The 26761-nt window shown below is 30.1% G+C and overlaps 2 protein-coding genes across 3 annotated transcripts in view; both read left to right on the plus strand.

The window, feature by feature from the left end:
• Positions 1–229: 229 nt before the first annotated feature.
• Positions 230–12328, plus strand: LOC110636808 (mRNA-decapping enzyme subunit 2). The gene is made up of 8 exons (XM_058133426.1): positions 230–470; positions 2129–2280; positions 3424–3551; positions 5345–5440; positions 7330–7482; positions 7947–8050; positions 8133–8200; positions 11782–12328. The coding sequence occupies exons 1-8, from the start codon at positions 388–390 to the stop codon at positions 11970–11972; spliced, it is 975 nt and encodes a 324-aa protein (XP_057989409.1). The 5' UTR covers positions 230–387; the 3' UTR covers positions 11973–12328.
• A 13766-nt stretch (positions 12329–26094) lies between these two features.
• The window catches only part of LOC110647223 (probable aquaporin PIP2-5), a 32811-nt gene continuing 32144 nt past the window's right edge, over positions 26095–26761 (plus strand). For both annotated transcript variants that reach the window (XM_058133427.1, XM_021800951.2), the window contains exon 1: positions 26095–26519. In XM_058133427.1, coding sequence (XP_057989410.1) covers positions 26219–26519 — 301 coding nt within the window. In that variant the 5' untranslated portion in view covers positions 26095–26218. The remainder of the gene's footprint in view (positions 26520–26761) is intronic.

Raw genomic sequence — 26761 nt, forward strand, 5'->3', positions numbered from 1 at the left:
AATAATTTCACTCTAAAATGAACGAAGGGCTTTTTAACGAAATAAAATTTGGGACCAATTTGTGCAACTTCAAACAGTGAGGATTGACTTGTAATTTTTGAAAAAATTATGGTTATTTTGTGAATTAATCCTTAAAATACTAGTACAAATTACTAAAGGCAAGTTAAATGCGATCGGTTACCGGTCCTCCCGGTTCAAAAAGGCCCCGTATAAAAAAGATCCCAGTTTACGGAGAAGAACATTCTGTATAGACGCAGAAAATTTGATCCCAAATTCTCCGGCGACGGAGCTCTTTCCCTTTCTGTATAAATCCACTAACTGAAAGAGCTCCTTTTTCCTTTTTAAGTGTATAATAAAGCTAAGGGTTTTAGGTTTCACCGCAGAGCCATGTCTGCTATCAACCGATCTTCCAGCACCCCGTTGAAGAACGGCGGCCTCCCTCCTCAAGAGCTTCTTGACGATCTCTGCAGGTCCCTACCTACACTTTATTTCAATTCTTCTTATATGTAGCCGTATGAATTTTTGGATTTTTCAGTCCTAGGGAAGTGAATTTCTATTTCTATTTGGGTTGTTATGAATCGAGTTGGTTGAATGTGGGGATCGATAAGAATTCGAGGGTTATTTATGATTGTTTCTGTAGTTTCTTTAGCTGTTTGGATGCTGAGAACATGAGGGAAAAAAATCAACATGAACTTTTGGAATTCTGTATTTCTTTTTTTTTTTTTAGTTTGAAGAAATATTAGCTAAATAATTGAATAATTGGATATCCTTTTCTATCATGGTTAAATTTTACTTCTGAATTTGTTGTTAAATGTTTAGTTTGAACTTTCTACTCTTATTCAACTTCCAGAACCAAAATGTTGTCTTAGCAGTGAGATATAAAAACAAGCAATGTCATCGCCAATATTATATGAGCGAACCTGCAGCTTTTAGTCTTTATCACCCTTTGGTAATCCGTTGCTTAGTAATATGCACTCTGCTTCAATTAAAGTATAGAGTTTGCTTCTTGCCAAGTGATGATTGAAACTTGATTAAGATCAATTAACATACTGCTGGTTATTCTGCTCAACTTTTGGCTGTGGTTTAACTTTAAGGCTAATAATCCTGCTCTGCAGTAAAGAAACCCACTTGTATCAGAAGAAGTATTTTTCAATTTTTCCTGTGCTCTCTTAGCAGTCCAAATGAAGAAATATTCTCTTAGCATTCCAAAATATTAAGTTTCATCATTTGTTATTATTTACCTTGTGGTGAAGCCAAATACCACATAAACGGAAAACAAGTTGACATGTGTGTTTCTCTCTGCTGTGTCAGTGTAGTCAAAAGTGAAAAAAGCTCTTGTTTAAGTGTTGAAGTGCAACAACAAATAGGAAATGCTTTTCCATATTCTAAGCGAAGCGCTTTTAGTGAAGTGAGGGCTTTTTGTTCTTAAAGCACAGAGTGTAAACAGCCTCAACTTCAAGGCTAATGTTGGAAGATGTTGAGACTGATTTAGATGAAGATTTTAATGGAAATGGATCTGATTTCGGAGATGAGGATGGAAGTGTTGGGGACTTTGATGGGAAATCTAGTTAAAATCTTTAGGTTATGACTATGAATTTGAATGCTAAAAACTTTTGGATGTTTGATGATTTCTTAAGGGTTTAAATTTTATGTAGAGGATTGTATTTTCTTTGCATATGATATTATTAGTTAATTTTTTAAATAAATTTGCGCGTCGTTAAATGAGCAAGTGCTTTTTTTGCGCTTTAAGTGGTGGGGTGATAATTGCTTTGACTGTGCCTTATGCTTTTAACTACGTTGGCCTATGTGTGAGTATTGCTTCAACCTAATAAACATGACTTGCATGCTGTGATCTAAATTGATGGCATTAGTGTTCGTGGTCTCTCATAACTTGAGGAGTTTATTTGTTTATTTATTTCCAGAAGTGAGCTATCTACTCTTATTTTGACTTGATATTTTAGTCATTGATATGTAAGTTCTGGAAATATTTCTCTCATTATTGTTGGGGTGGGCCCCTAGGATTGGAAGAACTTTTTCACTTGTTTTCCTCTTTTTCCCCTTAAAAAAACGATATCATATACTTTTATAACATTTCATCTGAAGCCTTTTTATCAATAATTTGATGCAGTCGGTTTGTTTTGAATGTACCAAAAGAAGATCAACAGTCATTTGAGAGAATTTTATTCCTCGTCGAGTATGCACATTGGTTCTATGAAGATAATTCAGTGGAAAAGAATCCCTCACTGAAGTCGTTCAATCTAAAGGAATTCACATCCTTACGTATCCTCTTTATAGCATCTTCTTGGAATTGGTTGCATCCTTTAATTTTGGAAATGCATTATTATTTACTAATCTACTATTCACTTGTTGATGAATATGTTAAGTTAATTCTGTGATGTATATTTCTTGTGTTGTTCTTTTGATGACATATTTTCATTAAACATACCAATCCAGTGTAAAAGAAGGAAGTATTGGCATTAATTGATCAAATGATGGACCGTTTGGCTATTAAGCCTAATGCTAGATTTTTCTTGACTATGGTGTTGTGAGGCTAACATACTAATATGTTTGTATCTTTATTCAGGTACTTCTTCTCCATTCTTAGACTGTAAATCTTTGCTGGTATTTACAAATAATAATAATAATAATAATAATAATAATAATAATAATAATAATAATAATAATTAATAAATACATAAATAAATAAATAATAATTCAGATGGTTAAGGCGTTTAAGAGACTTTGAGATTCATGTCTTTATAATAGGTGAAGTCTGTGACAATCAGTTTGTTCTTTAACATGAGATGCTCAGGATTCCTGCTGTTAGAATTAGAAGAACTTGTTGCCGAGGTTTTTTGTGATTATTAGATTTAATAACCTTTGTAAATTTTCATGTTGTTTGTTAGCATGTTCATTGTGAAAAAAGAATTCTGGTGTACAGAAATGGTTGATGTTTGTTTCCATGAGATCAGCGTCTTGGATGTTGTTTCATTGGTCAATTGGAGAAAGTGAAATGGAGTTTGGAAGAAGCTAATGCAGCTTTATTCCAAGTATAGCAGGCTGATTTAATCTTTTGCCATAGCTTTATTGTTTTGGCCTTAGGGCTGTGTTGACCCTAAATTTGGAATGAGATTTATCCTTGTTAAATTGACATGCACTAAAGAAGTGGCTTGCTTTTGCAGAAAACAAAGAAATAAACCAGCTAAACCAATGTGCACAACCTTATGGTTGCCATGGACTTTTGTATGGATGTGTAGATTCTAGATATGCTGCGTTTATATTGTGCTGCTCTATCACTATGTTAGGACTATTTGCAACGTATTTTTATATTTTTGCATCTATAATTCCTTGTCTATCATCATGTGTTTCTATTTTATTAATATGTATTTTATCATTTTATCCTGTTTCCTTAATATATCACAGTGTTTAACAGTTGTGATGTATTGAGACCTTATGTTGCTCACATAGATGACATATTTAAAGACTTCACTTCATACAAGGTTCGAGTTCCTGTAACTGGAGCAATCATTTTGGATGAAACCTTTGAAAGGGTGAGGCCTCCTATGATGAAATCTAGTGTGAATACTTGTATATGGTCCCTGTTTAGTGACAAGATTCGTAAATGTGAAGTTTTCTCTTAATTTGCAACCAATCCCATATGTCTTTGTTCTATCTTTGCGCATGATATTGTTGTCATTTTATGCAATCATGTGAGGATTTGAACATGAGTATATAGCATTACTGATGCCTTAGTTTAGTTATTTTCTTTCAGCTATTGGAATTCTTTTTGCTGCAACACATCTTCACCATTTTTCTTTAGTGTAACAGTAAAGTTATACCATTTGTGACCTGGATTTCAATGGTTAATAGTAATGGAAACATGTTCTTTGCAAAGCAGGGATAAGGCTGCGTATATCAACACTCCCCAAAGCTCACAAGTTGGGTTGCTTCGTGCACTGAGTTACCCCTTTTTCTTTACATCTTCACCATTTTCCTGAAGTCCTAAATTAAGATATCTCTTTCTCTCTCTCTCTATCCCCCGCACCTCCCTTCATCAAATAACATGCTGAATGATTAGGTTATAGAAAAAATATTAAAGTATTATTTATAATGAGACTTTAAAAAATGAGAAGAATCCAAAATGTTTCTCTCATTTGTTTAGCTCTTAGTAGTAGTTGATAGCTTGTAGTGGTTGCTAACTGTTAATGGCTAATAGTTGTTAGTTGTGTAGTAAATCTTTGGGGATATAGTGGAAACTTTTTATTTCTTTTCTTTAATGAGTTATACAAATTAAAAATGTATTGAATAATAATTAATAAAATCACAGATAAGTTTCTTTAGATGTCTTTCATATTTTTGTTCTTGCTTAAATATATGAATGCCATTGTTAATTTAAATATTTACTTAATATTTTGATGGCAAACATTTTATCACTTTCATAAAATTGTAAATAGTTTGATGATGTGACATGTTTATTAGAAGAGATGGTGTTTCTGTAATTGGCAATTTTTTATGAGGATAATTTAGTCCAACTGTTAAAACAATTCCCAATAGCTAACAACTTAGGAAAAAACTCCAAAATGGAACTGACAAAACCAATAGCTATTTGGGATTTCCAACAACTAATACATCTTGATTTCATTTGCTGAGAACATTTTCTATTCACCTTTTGACTTGTTGGTGGGATTGGCTAACAGCGGCTCTCAATTGCGGAACCCAATGCCTGCTTACTGTTGATGAAAATGTTGAATGCTTTTTATGGTAGCAAAAATCTTAACCCTGATTTTTAAGTGAGTGTCATGAAGTGTTAAATTTATTGCATGTAAGGCAGTTTGGCCTTGATATTACCTGAGAAGAGATGGTCCAGTACTTGAAGATTAAAAGATTATAGAAGAAAAAGGGAAACATGCTCCTAGGTTCAAAGAGTAGTCCAACAACTTGCAATTAAAGGTTACAGAGATGGGACATTAGTAGGAGATGATATTGGCTTTATTTGAAGAGCTAATGTTATTGTACACAGCATAAATTCTTGCTCCTATCTATTTTGCAAAAATTCTAAATATTCATATGCTTACCTATTTAAAGCATGCCTTGTGCCTATCTATTTGTATGGCGTTTGACCAGAGTATTTATAATTAACATGTCAATCCCTTACAATTATCTGTTTGGACTGATTCTCATTTAGCTCCGTGAGGTGACCAGTGAGCACTTTTTTGTGCAATTTAAGAAATAAAATTTTTAACTTGTAATACTTGTCAGATTTATCTGATGTTGAAGTAAATGTTTGAATTCATTCTATCTAGTTTCATTGCTTGGTTGATGTGATTTTATTTGTGATTTGCAGTGCCTGCTAGTGAAGGGTTGGAAAGGGACGAGCTGGAGTTTTCCACGGGGCAAAAAGAACAAAGATGAGGAAGACCATGCATGTGCCATCAGAGAAGTAAGTTTTTATCTTGCATAGTATTGTATTTGTGTAATACCTCATTCATCCATCTTTTAGCACTCTTTTTGCTTGAATGATGGATACTCTTTACATGAACAGTTGAACCACTGGACAAGTGATGATTAGAATTCTTTTTTCTATTATCAAAATGTATTACTGCTGCTAGTGACTATATGATGAATGCTTTAACTGACTCAATAAATGTGGATAGGCTATTGATATCATGTTAATAAATAGTTCTGTAAATGTATGATGTGAATCATGCAATACATCTGTTCAGGGTAATTAATCTTGTTGAGATAAGGATGATGAGCTCAACCAAGGGTGCATATCATGAAGAGCCTTATTGTTCCATGAGAAAGATGGATGGATTGCATAGATTGCTTAAACTTTGGAGGAACACTGTATTTTCTTCTTCATCTGCTCAGGCAAACAATGAAGCTGGCTCTTATTAATATGATCGCCAATTCCTTCTAAAATCAAAAATTACTTTCTTCCTTGAAAGTGTTGATTGTTATACTTTAAAAGTCTCAGGTGGCATAAATATTAGGTTTTTTTTGTGCCTGATTCAAATGCTGGCTTACTTTTATTCATAGCTGAAGTGGAAGAGGTTTTTGCATTTGGCATTTGAAAAATAAATATTTTACTTTGTGGCACAAATGTATCTCAGTTGGATTACACCAAGGTTCAGCTGTAAGCATTTACTTTTTTACGAAACATATATAAGTGAGTATCCTTTGGTGCATAATGCTTGCGGATGATATAGTTCTGATAGATGAAACGCGAGAAATAGTCAATAGAAAGCTAAAGTTTTGGAGAAGTACTTTAGAGTCAAAGGGCTTTAAGTTAAGTAGAAAAAAGACAGAATACATGCAGCGCAAGTTCAGTGAAGGCCGAACTGGTGATAGAGAATGAATTAGTTTGGATGGAATGGTATTGCTCCAAAATAATCACTTTAAATATCTCGGCTCAATCCTTCAAGTAAATGGAGGATGTGAGGAGGATATTAGTCATTGGATTAAAGCCGGATGGTTGAAGTAGAGTTGTGCCACGAGAGTTTTATGTGATTGTAAAATTCCCAATAAGTTGAAAGGAAAATTTAACCATACATCCATACGACTGGTCATGTTTTATGGCAGTGAGTGTTGGGAAATGAAGAAGTCGTATGTGTTTAAGATAAGATTTGCGGCGATGAGAATGTTAAGGTGGACGAGTAGCCATACCAGACTAGATACAGTCCGTAATGAGAGTATTAGAGAAAAGGTAGGAGTGGTGCTAATTGAGGATAAGTATTGAGAAGAGAGATTGAGGTGGTTTGGTCATGTGAAGTGTAGACATACGGAGGCTCCAGTTAGACAAGTAAAGCATATTGGGTTAGAGGATAAAAAGAAAAGAAGGGGTAGACCTAAACTGACTTGGAGGAGAGTAGTACAACATGGTTTAGAAGCATTACACATTTTCAAGGATTTAACCCAAAATCGTTTAGAGAAGAGAAAGAGAATTCATATAACCGACCTTAATAAATTTTTGAAATAAAGGCTTAGTTGAGTTGAGTTGAGTTGAGTTGAGTTGCATTGCACAAATGTTACTGAGAGAATTATTTTACTTGTTGAGTTTGAGGGTAAAAGAAAAGTAGGAGATTCTTTCTTGGATGAGGAACTTTACATTAATTGATTGATTCAACACAAAATTTTCAACAGTTACTTGGAGAAATTGATATAAGTAGTTTTAGGAGCATTTGAATATCCCCTTACTTCCCCCCACCCCAACAGCACCACACCCACACCGCGCGCCTGGACCCCCCCCCAGCGGGCGGCGGCTCTGCAGTGTTTTCTCTTTTGCGTGCACATTTAACTATTTGCTTGATTTCTGTGTGTTAAATGCAGGTTTTGGAGGAAACAGGTTTTGACGTTTCAAACCTTCTCAACAAAGAGGAATGCATTGAAGAGATGTTTGGACAGCAGAGGGTGAAGCTTTACATTATTGCTGGCGTGAAGGATGACACTGCCTTTGCACCACTTACGAAAAAGGAGATCAGTGTATGTGATCCCATTTTATCTAAATTTATTGACAGTTTCTTCTGCCTTTGTTAATTTAATATAATGTTCTTAACTGGTAACTTAAAGTATCGGTTCAAAATTCAGATCTGTAATTAAAAATTTAATCGTCTGTGAAATTCATTTTTAAACCTGATATACATTTTACTCAGATTCTTGGCTGAACCACCTGCCAAGGGCTGACAATTGGGTTTTTAACCATGTTCATATCAGTATTTTGCGTCGTCTCTAAAATTGCTACCCCTATTGACATTTTAACCTAGTATCTATTTGTTTCCAATGTCTTTGTCTCCTGTAGCCTTACCAATTTTTTATGTCTGACTTCATCATTGATGGGATAACCTCAATGAATTTTCCATTGCATAGATATCTTCATCAAGACAATGGAATGCATCTTGTAGAATATCATCGTATTAAGAGCATATTTTTATTGTATCTGCTTGCAGGAAATTGCATGGCAACGACTTGATGAACTGCAGCCAGCAAGTGATGCTGTAATATCTCGTGGGATCACTGGCCTCAAGCTTTACATGGTTGCCCCATTTTTAGAGTGAGTGCTTTAGTGCATAATCTTGATAATTTTAAATATCTAACTATGTCTTCCTAAATTCAATGGACTCGACTTCATGCAGGTCCTTGAAATTGTGGATTTCAAAGCATCAGCCCCCTGTAGCTCCAAGACCTGATATGCCTATCAAAGGTTTCATTTTCTTTTTCTTTAGAAATTCTGATGCTTTGTCGTTGTCATTAGGTTTGTGTGAATCTTATGGATAGAAATGGTGAATAAATAAATAAAAACTCAACAACAATAACAGACTTGCAGCATTAAATTTGCCATGAGAGCATCTTGCATACTCGTGGCATATGTTTCTGCCCATAGATGGTCTTCCAGAAAAGTTGTTAGGGCCAAGAGTGATGATTGTGTGGTGTGTTGATGAACAGTAAAATATCACTAGAAGATTGGAACCATGTTAGATTGCATTTGGAGTAGGCCTAGCCACGGGCTGGTTCTGGGTTGGAGATGGGGTGGAAAAAGGATTGGATTGTTTCCAATCGGTTTTAGTTCAACCCAGTTATATATATATATATATATATATATATATATATATATATATATATATATATGCACTGTTATTAAAGGTGCGCCTGAGGTGCAATGCGCACTAGGCAAGGGACCCATCGCCTGAGACACCTGAAGGCGAGTGACCTACAGGAGGTGCACCCAGGCGCACCTATCAGGCGTGCCTAGAGAGCCCAACCGTAAGCGCACGCTTTTTTTTTTTCTCTTCCCACATGTAGACAACTGTCACAACAAAAAGAAGAAGAACAGAAGAAGACGACATTGAAGACAGCAGACAACAACCTTGAAACAGAAGAAGAAGAAGAAGAAGTTGGAGATGATGCGTACCTGGCTGCCTGCTGATGAAATGTAGGCTGCTGCTAAGTGGTGGGCGTTTATTGGTGTGGCATGTATGTCCTAATATTATTTAAATGGGCTGATTTTAATGGATTGATGGTTATTGGGCTAAACTTAATTTAGAGATAATATATTTTGTTAATACTTGTTTGCATGTATTTTTTTAATTATATTTTTCATAAAATAAAAATAAAAATAAATTATAGTTATAAAATTCAATTTAAATTATTTTAAATTATGTTTTGGTAGATATTACTAAATTAAACATATAGTTAAAATTAAAATTGTAATGCAATAAAAATTAAAATTATTATTTTAATATTATATTAAAAATAAAATTAATATATTAAATTTTAATGATAATTTTCAATAATATCAGTGTTATCAAAGGCGCGCCTCAGGCGCAAGGCGCATCGGGCGCAGCCCCAGGGGCCTCGGGGCAGCTGAGGCGCAAGACCTCACCGAGGCGCGCCCCAATGAGGCAAGACCTCACCGAGGCGCGCCCCAATAAGGCAAGGCACATTATAAAATGATGGGCTGCTAGGGTTTTTTTTTTTAAACTTGTCCAGCAGCCAACAGCCAGCAAAAAGAAAAAAAGAAGAAGAAGAAGAAGAAGAACAAGAAGAAGAAGAGGAAGAAGAAGAAGAGGAGTGAAGGGAGAGATCTCAAACAAACCTGGAATGTATTTTTTCTTCTTCTTTTCTTATTCTTCTTCTTCTCTCTCTCTCTCTCTCTCTCCTGTGCTGGGTATTCTTTTTCTGCTTCCTTTTTTTTTTTGGACTGCCATGCTCTCTCTTCTGCACTGCACTTTCTGTTTCCTTTTTTTTTTTTTTGGACTGCCATGCTCTCTCTTCTGCATTGCACTTTCTGTTTCTGCTTCCTTTTTTTTTTTTTTTGGACTGCCATGCTCTCTCTCTCTCTCCCTGCTGTAGTGTTTCTGCACTGCACTTTCTGTTTCTGCTTCTCTTTTTTTTTTTTTTTGGACTGCCATGCTCTCTCTCTCTCTCCCTGCTGTAGTGTTTCTGCACTGCACTTCTTCTCTTTTTTTTTTTTTTTGGACTGCCATGCTCTCTCTCTCTCTCCTGCAGTGTTTCTGCACTGCACTTTGTTTTCTGCATTTTTTTTTTTGCTGCCATGCTCTCTCTCTCTCTTTCCTGCACTGTTTCTGCACTACATTCTTCTTCTGCATCTTTTTTTTTTTTTGCTGCCAATCCTTACCCTGCAATGTTTTTCTTTTCCTTTTCTTTTTAGTATAAATTTGTGATTTTGACATATTATTTATTGTGAATATGTGAACATTTAGTAGTTTACTAGTTTATTAAACTTTAATTTTTAGTAGTTTATTTTTATCTCTTTTGGATTATAAACTAATTATTACTTGCATATTTGTTAGTTATTATTATATAGTTTTATGTTACTTGAGGTGTGATAGCATAATTATAATTTTTTTATTTTTAATATATATTTTTTATTTTTGCGCCTCGGCTCTCTCGGGCGCGCGCCTGCGCCTTGCGCCTAGGCTCCAAGACACCTTGGCGCCTCGGTGCGCCTTGAGCCTTTGATAACTATGAATAATATATATAACTTAATTAACAATAATGGTGGTTAATATATTTTTATATGATTACTAATATAATAATTAAATTTATGGTGCTTATTTTTAATGAATTTATTATATAATTTATTTTTAATGAATTGCGCCTCACTGCACTAAGGCACATGCCTGTGCCTTGCGCCTAAGCTCCTGGATTCCTTGGCACTTTAGTGCTCCTTGAGCTTTTAATAAATATATATATATTATTTCATCGGACAAGTCTTCAAAATTTTGAAGACAATCCTTAATTGTCATGAATGAAAAAGCAAGAGTATTTATAAGAGGAGATTGCTTCTCAATTCTTGTATGCTTTTAATCTAGGATAAATATGCAACTTACAAATAGACATATTCATAAGAGGCAATGACTCTTCAACTTTAGTTTTTTGTAAACTTTTAATGTGAGAGTGGGACAACTTATTCATATTTATGATAGGAGGGAGATAGCTAAATTCTGTGTAACTTGAAAATTTCAATGTTCTACTTCTACATTGACAATGATCAAGAATTTTGAGAAAGTTTTTATTTATAAAAGGAGCTCTTACCTACTAAAAGGATATTGGCTTGGGCTTGTATGATGTGTAATATTTGAGGTCATCAAGTTAGTTTCTTTTTTTTTTTCTCTTTAAATATAATTACTCTTTTTCTTATTTTTTAAAAAAGTTTTTTGTTCGCACTGAACTGGACCAACGAGGACTGAATTGGTAGTTTGGGTCCTGTCTGGTTCATATTTAGGGTGAAGGGCCCTTAATCTCCAGAGGTGGGGTGTCCTGGTTTGGAACCAGGAACCAGTGACAGATTCCATTTTGTTACTGGCTCTGAACTGGCCTGTGGCCAGGTATAATTTAGAGTTTAGATTCAAAGCATTTGTCTGATGACTTTTCAGTCAAATAAGCAGCCAATCTGGAGTCGGAAAAGTTCTTCAGCTTAGTCTGTTGTAGGATACTAGGATTTCAAGTTGCTCTTTCCAATTTATGTTATTTATCAACACCAGAGTTCTGCATATAGTGATGAATTCAAAAGCATAGTTATGCGTTCAAATGTAAAAAAGAGGGATTGCACTTCTGTTAAATGGTGGCAAATACAAACTCTGTTCATCTAATTGGCTCTGGAAGCCACATATGATGACTTCAATTTGTAATCCTGTATTTTTCTAGAATAGGTAACAGCTAACAGCATCCTTGAAGCTTTTCATTGAAAAAAATAAAGTTAGTATGCTTAATTATACTGTCCATTTTTTTGCTAATGAGTTCCTTTTCATTTCTGTCAAGGCATGTGTGTGTGGAAAGCCAAGAACACTTCCATAGGGAGTGGCACTAGCACAACAATAGTTGATACCCAATCAACTAAGCCTGGAACTGATGCTCATCCTCCTGATGCTGGCCCTGGCAAAAGCTTTAGAAATTTTAGATTTGACACTGCTGGAATCTTGCGAGCAATGGAAGCTGGGTTTTCTTCCTGACGATTGGCAATGGTAACTCTTTGTAGATGCTCCATGGTTACATAGATGGGTTAGTGTTTCTTATGTATCACCAAGCAGCTGTAATCATCTTCATGTCAACTAGCTGTGCTTGATGTATATGAATTGTGTCGGTATTTGGCGGTTGGGTTTAGTGTATATCCTGTACAGAAGCCCTTTTTGTGTCAGAGAGTGTTTTTGTCAAATTTTCTTAGTACATTGCACTGAACTGCAGATCCTTTTGCCACAAAAGCCAAGTGACTTGCTATTGGCTGTTGTCCTTGTCTCTGGGTTTAGATTCTCAATCATGTGTAAGAGTACTATGTCATCCGTAAACCTATTGTTGTGTTGCTTCTTTATTCACTTTTAGTCTTTCTTTTTTTCAAGAAAAAACAAAAGCTGAAGTAAGTGAAATTTGTGAGGCAAAAATGTGGTATGCTTGGAGAACTGGTGGTGTGGTTTTGGCCTTAGCTGGGTTTAGTGATTTTGTTGCACTGTGATTTCCAGGCATTGCTGTATTTTGAACTCACTGTAATGTTCGGCAACTTTTAAGGTAGCATTAGCATTTTGACCATAGTTAAAATACTATCTCTTATATTTATACTGTTTGGTAACATAATGTTTAGAGGTTGAGGGAGTGATCTATAAAAAGTTATCCTCTTAAACTTTTGTAGATTGAGAGAGTATTTTAATCGGGTCAATAAGATAATATAATTATTTTTATAAAATAATTAATTTAACAATTATTTTTATCGAATAATTTTGTTTTAAATCACTTTATAAATCGTGAAGATCTAATAGTTAATTATTATTAAAATACTTGTCAGCTATTAACATAAGTAATAGCTATTAGAACAGCTAATATTGATTTTGCATTCACTATTCACTTGCTAAAAGATGGTTTGAGAAGTTGATAACTTCAAAATAGTGGTGCCCTTTGATTTTAGGTTCTAATTTCCTAGAACACTAGCTTTGAGCAGAGAGGGAGGGGAGAAAATTTGAGATGGTAAGATTTTGGTTGTAAGTTATAATTATTCATACCATACCGCATGCATCTTAATTATAATTATAGTATGATTTTGGTTCTTTATCAATATAAAAAAGTTAAGAAAAACTGATTTTTGCTTATAATTTTTTAATATTTTTTAAAAGTGTTGTACGATTATTTTATGTGTTCAACAATTTTGCTTCTGTAATTATTGAAGAAATTTAATTTAGCATGTTTTTTAACTTTTTATTTAAATTAATTTAAAAAATTCAATTCAAGTATAATTTAACTTAAAAATTAAAATTTATGAGTTAAATTTTAAAATTTAAATAAAAATTTAAAAAGTTTTATTTCTTAATTTAAACTTAAAAATTAAAAGTTTAATTTCTTGATTTTTTTTTAATTTTTAGATTAAATTGAGCTGAAATTAAAATTTTTTATTAGACAAAAAATTAAAAATTAGTTAAATTAAATTTTTTCAGTAAGTACAAGATGAAATTTATCTTTTAAGTATTATGTATATATATAAAAAAAAAAGTTAATGAAAGAATTACATTTATTTTAAATAAAAAAAAAGAAATAATATTAAAACAACATCTTTTAAGCTTAAAATTATATAGATATGAGTTCAAGTTAACAAGATCTGATTAGTTAAATCTTAGCCATTCAATCTTAAAATCATTAATCTAAACCATTCTTGCATATTGTATGTTGACATCATATTTTATGTGGGAAAAATTTAAATATTTTCTTGAAATCAATATTTTACGTAATTTTCTTATCAAAATTTAAATTACATAGTTTTTATTTAAAATTTTAATGCTTTCATTATTTTATTTTATGATTTAAAAAAATAATATTAAAAAAGAATATTAAAGCTATAAAAAAAACAAAAAAAAAATAAAAGAGAAAAAAAATGGCATATTTGATTAAAATAAATTTCAACCCTGCAAAGGTTTTCATTACCAAGCTTCTCCATGACAAGGACCACTGCCATTGACAAGGACAAGGGCACCAAGCTCACAGCTGAGGAATTTTTCACAAGCTTCCTTCTCTTCTTCAGCATGTATATATACTTTGCTATTTTATTTCTTTATTCAATTGAAGACTGTATTAATTATGCAGGCAGACTGTATTAATGTGAAATTAGGATACAAGTGTAGGCTTGAGAAAGCCAAAACTCTTTGTATCTGGACTTTAAAGAGTATCACATGAAATGAAGAAATTATCCTACATGATGAATTTGAAATGAGTTCTACAACAATAGTGGATACCCAGTAAACTAACCCTGGAACTGATGCTCATCCTCCTGATGCTGGTCCTGGTAAAAGCTTCAGAAATTTTAGATTTGACACTCCTGGAATCTTGCAAGCAGTGGAAGCTGGGTGGGTTTTCTTCCTGACAATAATTGACTTTGGAAACACCTATTATAAATGCTCTATGTTTATATCGATGGGTTTGTGTTTCTCCTGTATTACCAAGCATTAGTAATCAGCTTCATGCGAACTAGCTGCTCCTGATATACATCCTTTGTGTTAGTTAAAATGTGACTTGTGTTTTGAATATATTTTTATCGATTCCAAATTTGACTCAGCTTGTAAATTACGTGTTACGATCTAAATAAAATATTTTGTAAGATTTGTGTGGTGGTAGAAGACATGAACCGATAGGCTCGAGCTCAAAACCCGCATAATATTGTATTATTCATCTATTTCAGCAGTCTTTTGAGAGTCTAAAAACACAAGTTGGTATTAAGATTATAGATTTTACCATCAAACTACATAAATTTAGTATATTTTCGTTTTTATTTATATTGTGATTATAAGACTGTGTGTATGCATTAGATATGGCAGTGTCGGTATTCCATAATAGGGCTAATGTATATCCTGTGCATAAGCCCTTTTGTGACACACTATTTTTTGTCAAATTGTCATTGTACATTGCACTGAACTGGAGATCCCTTTTGCCACTAAGAGCCAGGTGACTTGTTATTGGCTGTTGTCCTTGTCTCTGGGCTGAGATTCTCAATAATGGTTATGGGTACAACTTTTCACCAGTCTGCATATTGTTGTGTTGTTTCTTTATTCACTTGTATTCTTGTTTTTAGCATATTTGAAGTTAGAAGTGAAATTTATGATGCAAAATTGTTGAACGCTGGGAAAGCTGGTGGTGTGGTAACTACAAAAATGGTTTTCTGATCAATTTCGTTAGAGACGGCAATGGTTCAGATTTTTATGAGTATTTGATTTGATCAAATTTTAATAGGATAGATTTGGTAATGTCTAATCGTACTTGAAATAGGTTCGGGTTTAAAAAAATAATATCATGATAGATCCGAGTTTTATGTGTCGGGTATCTGTTATCCAAATCATTTACATAAATATTTAATTAAATATAAAAAATATATTTTTTATAATAATATTTATTAATTTTATTTTTTTTAAATAAAACAGAATTTAAATATTTATGAGAATCCAAAAAAACACAATAGCATGGATTCTCATAAAACACAATATCCCCTCCAATGTTTCCTTTTGGAATTTATTTGCTTGGGAAGATCACTTATAATCAAGCTTTCTGTCGAATTGGACTAGGATTTAGAGTTTAGACTTAGAAGATACAAATATGTGGATCCCACTTATTTAATATATACTCCCTCCATCCCATTTCAAGTGATGTTGTAGAAAATTTTTTTATCCCATTTTATTTGCCATTTTAAAAAAATTAAGAAAACATTAATTTTTTTTTTCAACTTTACCTGGTTTATCATTATTCCCGATGCATTTATATCTTGTTACTACCTTTCTACATTCTAAAGATATTATAAGGATGCTTTAGACAATAATTAGAATTTTTTTTATAAAAATGAGATTATTCAATAATTAATTCTTGAAATTTAATGATTCGGGCTTTAGAGTTGTCTTAAGGAATGACGAAGGAACTTTTGTGTCTGTAGAGTTGGGAATTATGCCAAGTTTGCTGTCAAAAAATGGTTGATGTCTTAGGTTTGAGAGAGGCTTTAAGATGGCTATTATCTCGGTTTCCTTTCAACATGGAAATTGAAGTTGATGCTCTTAAGGTTGTTCAAGCAATTTCTTTCTTGGTCCTAGGTTGAGATGTCTATTGATTCGGGTTAGAGTGGACTTTTTAAACTAAGTTTTTCCTGATTCTTAATAGATTATTATTTAAAAAAAATCTTAAAAAACATTTGAATTAGGATAAAGAGAGTATATCCCACCATACATAATGTGTTTTAATTCATGATAAATCAAATCTAAACATAAATTTTCCATTGTAGAATTGACAAGAAGCTAAATATAAAATATACTATATAGTTGTACAAACATATTAACAGTAAATAGATAAAAAGTTAATTTGTGATTTTTATCTTCTTCTTTAATAGTGATATTTTGTCCTTTTTCTTTGAAAATTCGGGTCAATTTTAATTTTTTAATTATTAATGATACTTATTGAGTGTAGTAAATTCTATTGATCACATTAGCAATCAAAGTTTCAAAGTGAATAATTTTAGCCTGTGAGTATAAAAGACGAATGATTGAGAAGAAATTTTTCGAAGTCATGTTAGTCTAAAAAATATTATGTAATTTTATAAAATTCATTTTAAATTCTATCAAATTTGTTAGGAGTTCGTTTTCCTTATAAATAATTTTTAGAATTAAATCTGTGGAATTGAATTTTATTTTATTTTTATCTAACTAAATACACAAAATATAAAATTTAATTGAATTTCACAAATTTTTTTCTGAATGTAATTGTACTAAACAGCTGATAAATTTTTCTTCTTAGTTAATGCACCAACTTTCCTCTGCAAATGAATTTTATTCCTCTTGTGAAAGGTACATTATCTGCAACAAGCTGTTGGATCGGCAGAAGTGAACTGCATCTTCAGACAGAACTTTATCTGTAATGACAGTAATTCGAATTTTGGAGTTATCACTTTTAAATAGTTTATCTGAATATCACTCTGAGTCAGAATATGGATTAATCCCATTTACGTAAGTTATGGCTTATACAAACTGTGTTCATATAATTGTCTCTGAGACCATATGTGATGTGTCCAATTTGTAATCCTATGGTTTTCAAAAATAGTTAACAGCATTCTAGGAGCTTTTCATTGAAAATCAGTTTAGTATGCTAATTTTATTATCCATTTTAGTTGATGAGTTCCCTTTCATTTCTGTCAAAGGCATGTGTGTGTGTGGAAAGCTCCCAAGAACACTTCTCCAGGGAGCGGTATTCACTTCTCCAGGGAGCGGTATTGGCACAGCAATAGTGGATACCCAGTCAACTAACCCTGGAACTGATGCTCATCCTCCTGATGCTGGTCCTGGCAAAAGCTTCAGAAATTTTAGATTTGACACTGCTGGAATCTTGCAAGCAGCGGAAGCTGGGTGGGTTTTCTTCCTGACAATAATTGACTTTGGAAACACCTATTATAAATGCTCTATGTTTATATCGATGGGTTTGTGTTTCTCCTGTATTACCAAGCATTAGTAATCAGCTTCATGCGAACTAGCTGCTCCTGATATACATCCTTTGTGTTAGTTAAAATGTGACTTGAGTTTTGAATATATTTTTATGGATTCCAAATTTGACTCAGCTTGTAAATTATGTGTTACGATCTAAATAAAATATTTTGTAAGATTTCTATGGTGGTAGAAGACATGAACCGATAGGCTCGGGCTCAAAACCCGCATAATATTGTATTATTCATCTATTTCAGCAGTATTTTGAGAGTCTAAAAAAACAAGTTGGTGTTAAGATTATAGATTTTATCATCAAACTACATAAATTTAGTATATTTTCGTTTTTATTTATATTGTGATTATAAGACTGTGTGTATGCATTAGATATGGCAGTGTCGGTATTCCATAATTGGGCTAATGTATATCCTGTGCGTAAGCCCTTTTGTGACACACTATTTTTCGTCAAATTGTCATTTGTACATTTCACTGAACTGGAGATCCCTTTTGCCACTAAGAGCCAGGTGACTTGTTATTGGCTGTTGTCCTTGTCTCTGGGCTGAGATTCTCAATAATGGTTATGGGTACAACTTTTCACCAGTCTGCATATTGTTGTGTTGTTTCTTTATTCACTTGTATTCTTGTTTTTAGCATAGTTGAAGTTAGAAGTGAAATTTATGATGCAAAATTGTTGGACGCTGGGAAAGCTGGTGGTGTGGTAACTACAAAAATGGTTTTATGATTGATTCCATTAGAAATGGCAACGGTTCAGATTTTTATAAGTATTTGATTTGATTAAATTTTAATAAGATAGATTTGGTAATGTCTAATCGTGTTTGAGATAGGTTCGGATTTAAAAAAATAATACCATAATAGGTTCGAGTTTTATGTGTTGGGTATTTATTATCCAAACCATTTACATAAATATTTAATTAAATATAAAATATATATTTTTTATAATAATATTTATTAATTTTATATTTTTATTTTAAATAAAATAGAATTTAAATATTTATGAGATTATTAAATTTTTAAAATATAAATTATTAATAAAAAAATATTTTTTTACATAAATTATTAATTAAAATATATAAAATTAAACATATTTAGATTTTAAAAGTATTAATCGAATTTAAATTTAAATAGAGTGATTTTTACGAGTATCCTATTCATTGTCATTCCTAACAGCTATCGTGGATTTATTATGTGAAGTCAAATTTCTTAATTGCTACTACCTACGTAAAGTGAGTGTGAAATGAATTAAGTGTATACATCAATTGTCTTATTGTGTTTTATATATTCTGGTGGCTTTCTACTCTTCACAAGGTAGATTTTCTATGAATTTCTTACATCTTTTATTGGATTCTCACTTATATATATATATGCTATTTGTTTTTCATATGTCCTCTCCAATGTTTCCTTTTGGACTTTATTTGCTTAGGAAGATCACTTACAGTCAAGCTTTATGTCTGTCGAATTGGATTAGGGTTTAGGGTTTAGACTTAGAAGATATAAATATGTGGATCCCACCTATTTAATATATACTCTCTCCATCCCATTTTCAGTGATATTGTAGAAAATTTTTTTATTCCATTTTATTTGCCATTTTAAAAAAATTAAGAAAATATTAATGATTTTTTTTCCAATTTTACCTCATTTATCATTATTCCTAATGCATTTATATCTTGTTATTACCTTTCTACATCCTAATGATATTATAAGGATACTTTAGACAATTATTAGGTTTTTTTTTTTAATAAAAATGAGATTATCCAATTATTAATTCTTGAAATTTAATGATTCGGGCTTTAGAGTTGTCTTAAGGAACGACGAAGGAGCTTTTGTGTTCGTAGAGTTGGGAATTATGCCAAGTTTGCTCTCACAAAAAATGGTTGGAGTCTTAGATTTGAGAGAGGCTTTTCAACATGGAAATTGAAGTTGATGCTCTTAAGGTTGTTCAAGCAATTTCTTTCTTGGTCCTAGGTTAAGATCTCTATTGATTCGGTTAGAGTAGACTTTTTAAACTAAGTTTTTCCTTATTCTTAATAGATTATTATTTAAAAAAAAATCTTAAAAAACATTTGAATTAGGATAAAGAGAATATATCCCACCATACATAATGTGTTTTAATTCATGATAAATCAAATCTAAACATAAATTTTCTATTATAGAGTTGACAAGAAGCCAAGGAAGTTCTAAATATAAGTTTGAATGCCTCTCCCATTCTTTAACTATGGAAATCTAAGTTAGATAAAATTAATGAAAATGAAATCATATGTACAATTGTCCTCTCATAATTCATAAAAGCTCTATATAGTGATGTTAAATGATATGTAGAGGAAGAAAGCTAAGAATTGAAAATGGGTGTATTGAATTTGTGAGTGGTCCAACTCCTATGGGTTGATTCTAAATTTTCCATTTCTAAGGTGCTTTTGGACCCATGCAAATCAGCATATATTTGATTTGATGGCACCCCACCAAATGGACAGGATTTCTTTGAGACTTTATAGAGTGGAATCAATGAAGGATTTAGTCATCTTTTTGAAAAATGCCCATTTTGCTTTGTTTCTTTGTTCTATATTTCATATTCTAATATATCTTTCTCATTTTCACATCTTTTTTTTCCCTTTTAGTTTAATAAAATTAATTAACTAAATAAAAAGATAATAATATAATAGTAAATTTAAATATTTTAATAAAGTGAATTCAAATGAATTTGAAAAAAAAGAAGATAAAATTCATTTAAACTTTATTGTTTAAAACAATTGATAAGTGAAATGAATGTATTTATTTTCATATTTTATCCTTAATTTTGAATATTTAATAAAAAAAAATCATTGAATCATGCGAAATCATATCATTTAGTATGAATTCATTTTTCTTTTAAATAATTTATTTTTTTCAATTATAAAATTAAATTTTAACAATTTTAAAATATTTAAACATAAAAATTAGTAAAAAAAATTCAATTTTTTTTTCAATTTTAAACTTTTCAAACACGACCATTGAATTTGAAAATGTTGTAAGATTTGTATATTTTTGTTGGAAATAAAAAGGTAGAATTTGGTAGTCAAGAAGGAGTAATAACAAAGAAAGTGAAATGTTAGGCAACCGACCAAGCAAATGAAAGGCAACCAAGCCAAGCATTGATAAAGACTTTGTGATCGTTTGACATTAAGGCAAAAATTACTTTTTAAAAATAATATAATTTTAAATATTATTAAAAAAATAATTTAAAAATATTATTTTATTATTTAATATTTTTATAAATAAAATGTATTAAATTTAATTTTAAATAAAATTTTAATATAGTTTCAACAACTTGATTTTGATTATTTCCAAGGAAATCCAATTCATTTCCCATTTCTCCTTATCTCTTTCTACAATAAATTCCTGATGGTTAAAGTCTCCAGTCGGTGACTCACAAATCATTAGTCTTTCACTATTGCAAACTAAGCTCCCACCCACCTCCTACTGCTACGTGGCACTAACCCATTGTTCACTTCTCGTTTCGTCTACTTTGGTCGGTTATTGCCTTATTTTACCGACATCAATTTTATATGTTCTCAAAAAAATTTTAAAAAACGTAAAATAAAATTAACAAAAATAAATAATTTATTTCAATTAATTTTAACTTAATAATATTAAAATTGATAAGTAAAATTTTGTAAGAATTTATTTTTTTTTTATTTTAAAAGAAAATATATAATTCTTTAAAACATTTTCTATATAAAAAATAAAATTAAAAAAATATTCCTCTGTGATGGACTATGGGATCACATGCATGATGAGACAGCCACCAAATTATGAAAAGGTGTACAAAATATATGTAAAATTAATTCAATTATTTAACATATTTTTCCTAATAATTATAATTATGAGAATGTATGTATTCTCACGAGCCATATCCAAATTATTATATTTATACACTGCTATGATCATTTTATATTTGAACATGATACTGCTATTCAAATTAATCTTATATATTTTTTATTAATAATTAAATATTATAACAACCTCTTTTCAATGGAATCATTGTTTTATCGTAATAATTAATTATAATAAAATTTATGTGAAATTATTATAATTAATAATTATAATAAAATTATTATATATATATATATAGTAATAAGAAGAATATATTATTAATTGTGAGTGATGCAATAATAAATATATTTAAATTATTTATTCATTTAGATTTTATTATTTAACACTCACTTTTGCATTTGAGTTTTTTTTTTCTAAAATTATCAATCACATTTAGAAAATTAGGGAGTGTTAATTATTATTTTTTTTTAATTTTACCCTTTATCTCTATTAAATATAATAAATATTTATATAACTTTTTGAAACTAATAAATTAGAGTAATTAGATGAGATAAATGATAATTTAATTAATTATTAGTATATTTTTATAAAAATGATATTATTCAATTATTTATTTAATTACTATATAAAATTCAAATGTGAAGTATAAAAATGGGTTGCGAGAAATCACATTGCTAATTAAGAAATAATTTAGTTAATTATTAGTATATTTTTATAAAAATGAGATTATTTAATTATTTCTTTAATTACTATATAAAATTTAAATGTGACATATAAAAATGGACGGTAAGAAATCACATTGCTAATTAAGGAATAATTTGATTGGAGATCAAGTTAGCATTATTTTACAATAAATTAATCTTGTATTTGGATGAAAAAATCTTAAATATGAGATTTAATTTTAATAAAAATAAATATATTTAATTCAATTAATTAAAGTTATAAATATATATTAGGTTCATAAATGTGATAATATTGTTGGATTTAAAATAATTTATAAAATGTTTTTATTTCAAATTCATTATAAAAATTTTTTAATAAATGAAATAGTAATATTTGAAATTCACACTTTTTTAATAATTTATACTAAAATTAATTTAATTTCCTTATTTTAAAATTTAATAGCCAAACACAACGCAAGTATATTTAATGCTAAAAAATTGCAATTTTTAGATACTTTATTACAAATAATCATAATTTTTCTACTATTTGTTTTCTTATTTAAATAAATAAATAAATAATGAATATTAAGACTTAAAGGACATTAACCAAACAAAGATGAGTCTTTTTAGTATAATAAGATTCGATTAAAATATTAATTATATTTTTTAAAATTTATATAAAAAAATAAGTAAGCCTATTTTTATGAGGCGGACGAAATATTCTCCAAGGAAATAATAGTTAAAAGGCATTTTTTTAGGTATTTTCTCTCCAACTTCCTATGGATTCTAAACATATCAAGAGATTGGATTCTGCTTGCAGTTGGATTGCAGCTGCTCCCTTTTGTTTCCACTTTGACCTTTGTGGTTAATAATAATCATAATAATAATAATAATAACGCACACAGAGGATGAAATCAAATGGGTGGCTGGCAATAAAAGATAAGCGTGCATGTGAGGCGAAGGTGGGTGGGGTCTCTCGTGCATGATGTGCTTTTCTGCTTAACGCTTAGCTGGCTCACCCACCATTCCAATGACTCTTGTCTTTATGAATGGACATGAGACGACGGACCGAGAACGGAGATCACTCTTTCCATTCTCCTTCTATACAAGTTCAAGATTAGGGCACAGATTTTTCCGCTGAAATGCACGGGGCACCATTTTTTTGTGGAATTTTTTTTTTCTATTTTTTAATTTATAGTTATATCTAAATTTATTTATAAAAAAATAAATTATAAATATAAATTTTAAAATATTTTTAATATAAATATAAACTCTAAATCTTTTAATTTGAAAAGCTCTTAAGTTAAAGTTTATAGATGAAAATTTTAAAAATAATTTTATATTCTCTTATTAAATTTTCTATCATTATAAAAATAATATATATATATATATATATATATTAAATGCAGTTAATAATTCCTCTTCTATATTCAACCAATCCCACATTTTTGCTCTAAGAATGATTTTGAGCATGTGTTATAGTTGTCTAATATTTTAAAATCGCAACGGTCATATAAATTATTAACGTTATAACTCCTTCCTAACAAACATTCGTAATTCATTGTTACACCCATTTGCAAATAACTCATTAGCCCACCGCACTGCCCCCACAAATCTTTTTTAAAATTAATATATATATATATATATATCTTTAATTTAATTAAAATTCTTTAAAAAAAAATAAGTTAAAATTATATTATATTATATATTCAATTCTGATATTTTATTAAAAATATTAAAGTTGTTTATAAAAAAAATTAATAAAAAATAAATAATTTTATATTTACAATCACCGTTTTCTTCTTAAATGCCAAATATGATCACGCTGGGTCCCACATCCCTGCTCTTCCAACGTTCACTACCAAACCGTCGGGCCATCTCAGGCTATATATTGTCCCACGTGGACAAAGGAAACTTTACAGTTGTTGTAGAAGCTTAACTTAATTCACATAAAAACAAGTTAATAATTATTAAATTAAATTAAATATTTATATTTAATTTTATATATTTATTAAATATATTTTAATTAATTTTATATAAATTTTAATATATTAATTTAATAATTATAAAATTCTTTCTCATAAAAATTCAAGCTTATCCAACAGAATGTCTCTCTTTTCACTCATTGTAGTCGACACTCATCAGCTGATGGCTAAGCTGCATCCACGTGTCCTGTCTGAAAATTCTCGATTTAAGACAAAAAAAAGAAATTTAACCTCGAAGTGTGGACTGGATAATCATCAACAGCCAATAGCAAACTCACGCGCACGCAAAATTGACTAGACTCTAGACATAATAAAGACTCGTACACTGGTTTCTTTAATGGGTCTGTGCTCGCGGTCGTGAGTGCCCACCGGCTATCTTTTTCATGTGCCGTGCCCCCTGGGTGCTCACCGTGGACTCAGTCACTTTTTCATGCAAGTTTTTAAAATTGCAAGTTGTTATTACACAGTTAATATTTTAATTATTTGTTTTTAATCTTTTAATTACTATTATTAATATTTAATTATTGCCCTTAAGAGTTAGCTCTGTGGCAAGAGATTCATTCAAATTAAATTCTATCACTAATTTTTTGTTATAATAATATATTTACATTTAATTAATTTTATTTATAAAAATATCTTAAATTTTGATTGTGATATTAATAGAGTAGAATGCTTTTAAATATGTATAAGTGATAAAAGGTTCAATATTCTTCGCAAAGTATATGATCGACATATATATTTATTAATTTTTGTTAAAAATTTCAATATAAAGTAAGTTAATAATATATGCATATTTTATAAATATATATTTTATATTTAATTAAATATTTATATAAATATATTTAAATAATAAATATCCAATATATAAAATTTAAATTCGATTCAAATTCTTGATAAATATTAAATTTTAAATCTGAATTCGTTTCAAACTCCATTATGTATTATCCAAATCTATCATATTAAAGTTCAATTGAATCGAGTATTTACAAAAATTTGATTCGTCGCCATTCTTAATAATATTCTTCACAAAATTTATAGTCTGTCTATATATATACTAATTTTTATTAAAAATTTCAATAGAAGGTAAGTCGATAATATATGCATATTTTTCCTTTCAATTTCTTGCCTTAAAAAAAATAGAAAAAAACAGCTTTAAAGGCTAAAGAGCTTCCCCCTTTAACGAAGGGCATCAAGTAAACGCTTGCTTCTAAGGCAGAAGTTACCAGGTCAAGTTCATGATCAGCGGATTGGCTACTTGCTTTCTTCGTGTAGGATTTGCCAAAGCAAGCTAAAGTAGAAAGGGAAAGGGATGACATATATAATTAAAATATTTAGAGTAAATTATGAGTTGGCGCAACTAATAATTCAGTTGATATATTTGTAAAATCAAAATAAATTAGCCTCTTATTTTTTTATTTTATTAATAAAATAATTTTCTTCGCATTAATTTATCATTAATTATAGTTTTAATTGAAATAATTAAGTCCTTAATATTTTAATAAATTAATAATTTAATCTCTATTTTTTTAAAATTAAATAGAATAATTATCAAATAAGTTAATTATTAATAATAATTGAAATATAATCAGGTGTTAAAAATTTAATATTTTAATTTTATAATTTTATAATTATTTTATAAATCAATTACTATTTATAAATAATTTAACAATTAAAAATAATGAAAAACTATTTTAAGTATAATATATATGATTATTTAAATATAAAATATATTAATTATTCAAATATAAAATTTTAAACAATGAGAGAATAATTTATTTGCTTTTAAAAATACATAAATTAAGTTGTTGAATTTATCAAAATATTTAAGACTGAATTATTTTAATTAAAATTTAGTTTAATAATAAATTAATAGTAAAGATTATTTTATTAATAAAATAAAAAGTGAAAAGTTAATTTAATTAATTTTAAAAATATAAAAATTAAATTGTTGATTACACCAAACCTTAAGAAAATATATTATAAATTACTTTTAATTTAAATTTTATATTTTACATTTAATTAAACTTTATTATCAATTTAAATAATTAGATTGGCCTTTTTGTCCAGTAATAAATCAATCCTTTACCAAAATTACAAATAAAAAAATAAAATAATAATAAAAAAAAAAAAAGCCTCTCACTCCCCATATATACCCCCTCAGTGTTTCCCCTACCTGTCCTCACTTTCAAAGCCAATAGGCCAAACTCTCTCTCTCTCTCTCTCTCTCTCTCTCTCTCTCTGTGTTAAGGGAACTTCTTGTTGTTTGTCTTCTGAGAAGCTCATTTAAGCGCAATTGTCGATCATGGTAAAGGACATTACAGAACAAGGATCATTCTCTGCCAAGGACTACCATGACCCACCACCAGCTCCATTGATTGATGCGGTGGAGCTAACCAAGTGGTCATTTTACAGGGCTCTGATTGCTGAATTTATAGCAACTTTGCTCTTCCTTTACATCACTGTTTTGACTGTAATTGGATACAAGAGCCAGACTGATCCTGCCAAGACTCATGACGCTTGTGGTGGTGTTGGAATTCTTGGCATCGCTTGGGCTTTCGGTGGCATGATCTTTATTCTTGTTTACTGCACTGCTGGTATTTCAGGTGAGCTAGCTAGCTAGCTTTCCTCCTCTTTATTTCCTTCTTTTTCTTCTTCCTTACCTATCAAAATTTTTACAACTTCAAGAATTTCTTTTGGCTTCTTCACAATGTTTATTTTTCTTGGAAGTTTTTGCATCTTATCAAATTTTCTTGGGAAACAAACAGATTATCTCTATCATTAACGAATATCATGACCGTTTTTCTTAAGCTAAATACAAAAAAGGATTTGCCTTTTATACTTGAAA

Source organism: Hevea brasiliensis, chromosome 14 (assembly GCF_030052815.1).
Source record: "Hevea brasiliensis isolate MT/VB/25A 57/8 chromosome 14, ASM3005281v1, whole genome shotgun sequence".
In the NCBI taxonomy this organism is placed as follows: Eukaryota; Viridiplantae; Streptophyta; class Magnoliopsida; order Malpighiales; family Euphorbiaceae; genus Hevea; species Hevea brasiliensis.

Excerpts from the sequence above, each read along its gene's own strand:
- LOC110636808 (XM_058133426.1), top strand. The coding sequence starts at position 388 with ATGTCTGCTATCAACCGATCTTCCAGCACCCCGTTGAAGAACGGCGGC. Across the intron at positions 471-2,128 it reads CTTCTTGACGATCTCTGCAG|TCGGTTTGTTTTGAATGTAC; the intron begins GTCCCTACCTAC and ends AATTTGATGCAG. Across the intron at positions 8,201-11,781 it reads ACCTGATATGCCTATCAAAG|GCATGTGTGTGTGGAAAGCC; the intron begins GTTTCATTTTCT and ends ATTTCTGTCAAG.